The 8,313-nt window shown below is 34.5% G+C and overlaps 1 protein-coding gene across 1 annotated transcript in view; it reads left to right on the top strand.

Moving 5' to 3' along the window:
• Window positions 1–983: 983 nt before the first annotated feature.
• wdr93 (WD repeat domain 93) overlaps window positions 984–8,313 on the top strand; it is a 48,687-nt gene continuing 41,357 nt past the window's right edge. Inside the window, exons 1-7 of the mRNA XM_051920281.1 lie at window positions 984–1,380; window positions 2,007–2,208; window positions 2,299–2,363; window positions 2,998–3,076; window positions 6,174–6,265; window positions 6,773–6,811; window positions 6,931–7,015. Coding sequence (XP_051776241.1) covers window positions 1,120–1,380; window positions 2,007–2,208; window positions 2,299–2,363; window positions 2,998–3,076; window positions 6,174–6,265; window positions 6,773–6,811; window positions 6,931–7,015 — 823 coding nt within the window. The 5' untranslated portion in view covers window positions 984–1,119. The remainder of the gene's footprint in view (window positions 1,381–2,006; window positions 2,209–2,298; window positions 2,364–2,997; window positions 3,077–6,173; window positions 6,266–6,772; window positions 6,812–6,930; window positions 7,016–8,313) is intronic.

Genomic DNA, 8,313 nt, shown 5'->3' with positions numbered 1-8,313 from the left:
GTTAAAGTTGACGGTTGGATGAATTCAACCCAATATCAACAAATTCTTCAGGATAATGTTCAAGCATCAGTCACAAGATTGAAGTTACACAGGAGTTGGATATTCCAACAAGACAATGATCCAAAACACAGTTCGAAATCTACAAAGGCATTCATGCAGAGGGAGAAGTACAATGTTCTGGAATGGCCGTCACAGTCCCCTGACTTGAATATCATTGAAAATCTATGGGATGATTTGAAGCAGGCTGTCCATGCTCGGCAGCCATCAAATTTAATGAACTGGAGAGATTTTGTATGGAAGAATGGTCAAAAATACCTCCATCCAGAATCCAGACGCTCATCAAAGGCTATAGGAGGTGTCTAGAGGCTGTTATATTTGCAAAAGGAGGCTCAACTAAGTATTGATGTAATATCTTTGTTGGGGTGCCCAAATTTATGCACCTGTCTAATTTTGTTATGATGCATATTACATATTTTCTGTTAATCCAATAAACGTAATGTCACTACTGAAATACTACTGTTTCCATAAGGCATGTCATATATTAAAAGGAAGTTGCTACTTTGAAAGCTCAGCCAATGATAAAGAAAAATCCAAAGAATTAAGAGGGGTTCCCAAACTTTTTTATATGACTGTAGGTTGAACTACCTGTGCCACCCGTCAACTGTCAGAGATTGAAATCTGGGTTGAAATCTAAATAATCAATTTAACCCACAGTGTTAACGTTTGCAGTTCACCATCTATTGAAATGTTTTTTTAACCATGCATGTAGTAATAAAATGCATTGCATTTACCCTTCCAACAGATGGCACATCACACACATTTGTAGTAATAATATGTATTAATAATATTGCTCACCATTAGCCATTGAATCAAAGGCAGAAACTCGGATGGCACCCATGAGCTCGTTTTGTTCAGCTAACAAGTGATATCCCATATCTCTCTCACTCACATGTCTGTTTTTCTGTTTTTGCTGTTTTAGAGAGAGTAACTGTGACAGAATTAAATTGATGTCTTTGAAGAACATTTAATAATAACACAGATTTGAAGTTTTGTACAGATGTAAGACCTGCTTTGGTAGGAGTGCATTATATTCAGTAAATATTTCCTCAAAGCATCAGGATGCCTGTGTACATAAGAAAGAGTCCCATGGGAATACCACCTCCCTCTGACAAAGCTGGAAGCAGTGATGAAGAGAATTCATTCCTGAAAGATCCAGATCAACTTCAGGATCAGCTACCCCAACCTTTCCGCATGATTGACAAAGTCCTAAACAGCTTGATTGACAGTGCTTGGGAGATTATTCAATACAATGAAGCAATCAAAATTGAAGAACAGTCCAAGAAGAAAATACCAAATTTTGAATCCACTGGTGAAATGCAGGTAAACATTTAAATGTGAGCCGTGGATTTGTCTGTTTAAAGGTAAAGATGGCATTGTTGTATAGCTCCTAGATTTTTTTATATTTCAGTAATAAGGTCATACATAGTCACAACAACACATTGAAAGACTTAAATCAGTACTAAATCATTTATCTTGGAAGATTTCTAAATACCTTTTGTAGAATGTTCTAATTAAATTAATAGAGAAGCTTTAAAATGCGCTTTTAGGTGCAGTGGATAGTACTGCTGCCTCATTGATCGACCATCCTGGGCTTGAATTCCACTCCAAGTCGCTGTCTGTTTAGAGTTGGCAGGTTCTCCTTGGATCTTTGTTGGTTTTTCCCTGAGTACTTCTGTTTTCTTCTTGTATTTCAAAGACATGCATGTATTCATGTTATCCTGAAGATGTATATGTTGAGATGTTAGGTGACAGTTAAATGTTTATTTGTGCAGGGCTAAATCATACAGTGGACTGACACATATACAGGGCTGGTTTCTGTTTTGGGCCCAGTGCTGGATTACATAATTCTAAATTGGATTAAGCATATGATGCTGTATTATATTATGTTCAAATGTAGTTTTAAATATTTTTATTCATTTAACATTGTAATATGTTTTTTTATACAGCTGTCAAGAAAAGTCACCTGTCTCGCATTTTCTGAGGATGGAAATTATATATTTGCTGGCTTTTCCAATGGAATTGGTGTGTTTTGTTCCCAGTCTAATTCAATAATTTCAGTTTGGGAAGAAGAAGGCACAGAGATAACTTCTTTTTATGTTACAAGTCTTGGAGAGCAAGCTCATCTTATTGCCTGTGTAGATGACATGGGTAAGTCTTTTGTATTTCCCTGCAAATGTTGTTATATTTTGTGTGTATCTCTAAAGGTTTTTTTTTTTTATAAATTTTGTTTCCTTTCAGGTATAGCCCGCCTCTTCTCCTATTTTTCTGATACAGTCATCCTTATCAAAACGATTAATGAACCGGTGAGTGTTTATGTCATTGAATTGCAGGGTTTTTATTATTTGAATGTCATACTATACATCAGGTAGACATGACATTTTCTTCTAAAATTACAGCTAGCTAATCAAACTTCAACAAATAAAGTAAAGTAAAATCTACTCCAGTGGTTTTCAAACCATTATGTATATTAACAGAGGTACATACAAAATATAATGTAATAAGATCATTTTAAAAATCTTTACATACATATTCATAATATGTTGTTAAAGACATTTTTATATGAGTTTGTCAGACCCAAAGCAGTAGTTCTTCTCATTTTCTTCCTTATGATTTAAAAATCGCTTTGCATAAAAGTGTCGACTAAGAAAAGGCACGCAAATGTATCCTAGAAACACACCCCATGTGAATGGTACAGCTTGATTTATTTCTGGGGTAGAATACAGTAGGTGTGGAATGTGTTCTGCTGGAGAAATAGTGAATAGAAAATGGAAAAGTAGAGCAGGTTTGATGACGGGATTTTTAAAGACGATGCATGGGCTAAAATGTGGCGAGTTACTGCTTAACATTGCTGGCATACTCTAAAATGCATGTTGACTACATGGATAACATTGCCAAAAGTGAACTAACATACTACAATTCTTCTGCATTCTAATGCAGGATGATGTAAGTGGAAGAATTATTTGTTCCAAATTTGAGTTGTCAAAGGGAGGTGACTTTGCTGCTGCTGTACTAGAAGGTAATATGTACTTTATGTGTTTCATTTCCACTAAAGACCTAGAACTTCAGTTCATAAACAAAACCTCTAACATGCATATTTCTCAACAGATATGTCAACTTTCTAATAAGGCATTTTTTCTTTTATTCTTTTCCGTTTGTATTAAATGTTGACAATGACATTACTCAGACGTTTGACAAATACACTTAAGACCAATATAATAAAAATTATACATAAAAATTATATATAAATAATATATAAATTGTATATAAAACACAAGCCTTTGTAATACTCATGGTGCCATCTTGACTGAAAGATAAACAATACATAAAATTTAACAAAACTACTCCTGTCCTTCCTTGGCCTAATTAAACTTGTTTGCCTTCTGAATCTGAATTAAACATAATTAATATTTATAATGTTATTCATGACACACTCAGTCAGAAGCCTACTTCTTTGATACACCCATTTCAAGGCATTTGTGCTAATAAAATGAATTTCATTTTACATTTCAATAGAATCCATTTACAATGGACATTATTACCTAAAAAGGTGAATTTAAATAGAAAACATTATATGAAATAAAATGACTGATAGAGAAAGTGCTAGTCCCCTTTGAGTGCATTGACCATCAAAAAGAGAGAAGTAGGTAATGATATGACTAATAGGATCTCAGACTTGGGTTCTTTAAGGCCAGTGTGTCATCTTTACAGCTGTTAAGGGACTCTTTATTTATTTACACAATTTATTCCTTCTCTCATTTTGCTTCATGAGGGCAGATTGCTAGAATGCTTAATGGGTCTAAATTCCTCTGTCATTTTTTTATTTACTGTATTTGTTCTATTTAAAGTTTTCTTTATTAAGCTATAGTGTCAGTTTGTTGCCTAAGTTATACTACATTTGGTGTAGGATTCTCAATAGCAGTGTTAATGTTTGCAGTGTGCCATCTGTTGAGATGAAAAGTGTAATGCATTTTACTACTACATGCATTACAAAATGCATTCCAACCAATGTTGCATTGTATTTTGTCATATAGGGTCTTATGGTGACCCAATTTTCCTACTTTATACTCTTTATTGTGTAGACTTAACCAAAATGCCTCTAATTCCATACATATACAACTCTGTAGTCAGGTACACTACTTCAGTTCAGCACTTCCTCCCCTTTCCCTTCTTTATCTATAACCTCAGGCAATTAGAGTGAGTGAAAAACAAGCCGGAGAAAGAGCTACACTTTTAACTATGTATTAAAGGTAATACATTTTATTATAACTAGTGTAATACAACAAAACAGAATGTGGCTTTTAAACCAAGACCATACAACTTGATAACGCTAGATGTTTGGCTTCAGATGGCACAATAACTTATAGTTGCAAACAGTTCTTCTTGGTCAGCTTATCATCTGCACAGCCCCAGGCAGCCTGCTTTCTTCAGCTCATCATCTGGTCTACTTTTGTCAGGATGCTACATGACAGAGAGAGAAAGCATGCCTTTGTGAGCCTCTCTCTTTATTGTCCCTGTGTAGCTTCTGACAAACACACCTTCCTGGGCTATTCACCAATAGAATAGCTCAGGCACAGCTCATCCCTAAGTTGCTTTGTTTCAGCAGTTTATGGCCTTCCTGCAGGAGATGGCTTATAGGCACATGTAGCCCAAACACAGCCCCCCTTTGTCAAACCAGTTGGATACATGTTCCATCCTCCACTGCCACATCCTGAGTTCATCCTAAAGATTGGAGAGGGTTGGTTAGGTAAAACAGCATATCTGTTTTCATCAAGATAAAACATGCCTCCTGAAACACTTTAATATTACATTATCTTTGTTTACCTTAAGACATACAAAATTTTTAACAAATTATATGCAACATATCACACCACCACACATTTCAACAGTTAATGCTGAAAATGCCCAATCTTATCTATACCTGGAAGTCAAATTAAGTATAAAAAGTCACCTCTGTCTTAATTTATAACTCTTGCTGTATTTCTAACTCTGTCATGTTCATCTTTTTTCTTTACTCAATACACTGACCACTTTCTGATAATAAAGAAGATGGATGTTTTGTGAAGAATATCATTGATTTTAATATTTTAACAAAGGGCTAAAACTGACATATTGTGACACAGTCATTTTTTTGGCTTTTACATTTTTGCTGTGCTTTATTCAACAATGACAGCACGATGGCACAAAGATGAGTGCTGCTGCAATGTAGGTCGAGACTTTTAAGTTTTAATCCCAGCCTGATTATTGTCTGAGTGAAGTTTGTTCATTCTCCTCATGTCTCTGTTAGATTTTGCTTCTTGTATGCTTCTGTTTTCATGTCACAATAAAAGATGTATCGCTTATGTGAACCAATATATCTGAAGTGATTTTATATATCTGAGTGTGCCATGGGACAGACTGGTACTTAAGAATGGTTCTTGTCCTGCATCTGATACTTACTACCTAATTATTGATGGGTCAGTTTTAACAATTTTAATAATTTTGAAGTGTTAACAGTCTTTGGGAGGCATGGTAGTATATTGGGTGGCACTGTTGCCTCATGGATTCACCATCTCAGGTTCAAATACTGCTTCTTCTCTTTTTCCATGTGGAGATTGCATTTTCTTACTGTGTCTTTGTGGGATATGCATGGTAGTTGAATTTGCAATTCCAAAGTGACCAATGTGCGAATGTGTGTGTTTGTGAGTGGGCCCTGTGATGGACTGACACCCTTTCCATGGCTGGTTTCTTACATTGTCAAGTGCTCATGACTATCCATGGCTCTGAATTAAATGTGTTGTAGAATTTTATTTTATGTCATATTCTGTGTTTTCTGCTTTTTATGTTTTTGTGATGAGAAGGAGAGAAAAAACAATTTCAACTCTCTTATTCTCTGATGCTTTTGTTTGTTATTTTTCTTTAAGAAGCTATCTGGTGTTTGATGAAGCAATGTTATTTTTTTCGTAAGAGAGAGGACTGTTTTTCAGGGCAGATGTCTCCCCTTTGGAAGGCAATTGCAAAACCTGTTCAGCTATTTTTTTTAATATGCTTCAAATTAAATGTGAGTCTAGTGGGTATTGTGAACACATGCTTGCCCTGTTTTTCAATTGCTCAATCATTCTGACCTCTCAAGACAGACAGTGATGAGTCTTGGCTAGAAGTCTATCGATGTCCTAAAGATTCCTGGCTTCAGGATGTTGAAATTGGAAAAGCTACTTTACAAAAACAGGTAACATTCAGCTAAACATTTGGAATCATATAATTAGTTATTCATCTCTGCATCATACTGTTACACCAAATGTCGCTCAAAAAACAGTGAGTTTCACAGAGCTATTGCTTGTCAGATGTGCTGTGTTCTGGCCAGAGAAAATTGGTTTAAAGACATTTTCCCATTTTGTTTTAAACATGCTATGGTTTAGGCCCAAGAGATACCTTTTAAGTTCAAGTTTACTGTCATGTGTACACTGCACAATGAAGTTCTTATTTGAATGGCTTTTCAGAATAGTGTCATTGCTAGCTAAATAAATAACCAGAATTTATAGATTTCATTATATATACTGTATACAATATAATGTGTACTCAGGCATGTACAGTATTCATTTCATTATTTTGAAATACAAAACACACATACTTCTTATAGATTGAATATCAGTTTTTGGCCTGCCCTGTAACAGTTTGCAAGTTGTTGATGCTTTTATTCTGAATATTTTTGAAAGAAACCTGTTTATTTTTTCAGCAATACCCAGATAGCCAAGCAAGCTCTGCAACAGATGTGGTAATGTTCTTTTGCTTACCTAAAATATACACTTAAATGTATATTTTAATGTCTTTTAAAAGATTGAAATGTCTTTTTTTCTTGTGAGCTCAGATGTGTCTTTTTTGTTTTAAATTTAGACTGTACAACCTAGTTCAGTTGGAGATATTAAGTTTTCCTCTCTCACAATAGTGATGAAAATCAAACCACCCAAGTCAATTTCAGGTATTATGAAACAACAAATAATTAAAATTTATATAAAATGTTTTATTTTTTTATTGGTCTTATTGGTATTATTGGTCACTATAGAATTATTTTTGCATGTTTGCTATGTTTTCAGGTACTTGCCTATAAGTAAAGGTATCAAACAGGGTAAACATTACAACTAATACTGTAACATATATTACATGGGATGAATGGTGCATTGGCATGGTGAATATCACTAGTGCTTTAAAAATATTTGCAGCAGGATTACATTCCCAGCTCATTATGAGGGTCTGTAATTTGCAAGTTTTTCCCAAATCCATATGATTTTTTTTTTCTTGGTGCTCTACTTTTCTGGCATATCGGACAGGTATGCTTGTTATGTTAAATTATTCCTGGATGACAGTTGCTGTATATATGAATATGCCCAGAGTTGAATCCTTTCTGTTCTTGTAATTCCTCACCTCTTAAGTTCAGAAAATAAAAAGATGAATTCACATTATATAGTGTAGTAAATTTGACTAAGCCATTCATCCATCTATTCATTCTAATCAATATTTTCGAGTTAGAGTTACTATCAGGCAGTGCCTTTGCCAGCAGTAATAGGCACATGAGGGTATCAGTCCTAGACAAACGAAACAACAACGCACACAGCCCACACATTCAAACATTCTGGACAATTCTGAGTTTCCAATTAAACATATTTTCATCTTTGGAATATGAGAGGAACAGTCAAGCACCAGGAAGAAAAGGTGTACCAGAATTGTTGGATTTTGGAACATTTTCTAATGAATACACCATACACTAAAACATGTTACTAACTTATGCTATAGATAAAATCTATAAAATGGCCTACTGTATTTTTTAAAGATTTCTCTATCTTCAGCAAACAAGTAGTCAGCATATCGTAGGCATGCTGGTTTGGTAAAAAGGTGGTAGTCATGATGATAAGGGATTAAACCCTTTCTCTTGAGATGCTTGATCAACATTAAAAAGAAGGCTCACTCAGAATGGAGGAAAATTGGCGGGGGAGTCAAGGAATTAATAATATGTTGTATGTTGTCAGTTTTCATGCCTGTGTTATTCTTGTTAAATTAAAAAAAATATAATCACAACAGGTGTATCTCAAAAAAGGACATTTTCTGGGTTAACTTTGACATAATGGTCCGTATTTTTACACTCACCGTGTTTTCCTGTTAATCTAAATCTTAATGTTAAAATTTGTCTTCTGCACCCACATTTCAGTATAAACAGAATTTTCATTACTAAAATAAACACATATTCAACATTATACTTTTTTATTGGCTTGAGCTGACATT

This window comes from Erpetoichthys calabaricus, chromosome 17, assembly GCF_900747795.2.
Source record: "Erpetoichthys calabaricus chromosome 17, fErpCal1.3, whole genome shotgun sequence".
Lineage (NCBI taxonomy): Eukaryota > Metazoa > Chordata > Cladistia > Polypteriformes > Polypteridae > Erpetoichthys > Erpetoichthys calabaricus.
The sequence above is the reverse complement of the archived record's forward strand: the minus strand, read 5'-3'. Positions and strand labels throughout refer to the sequence as shown.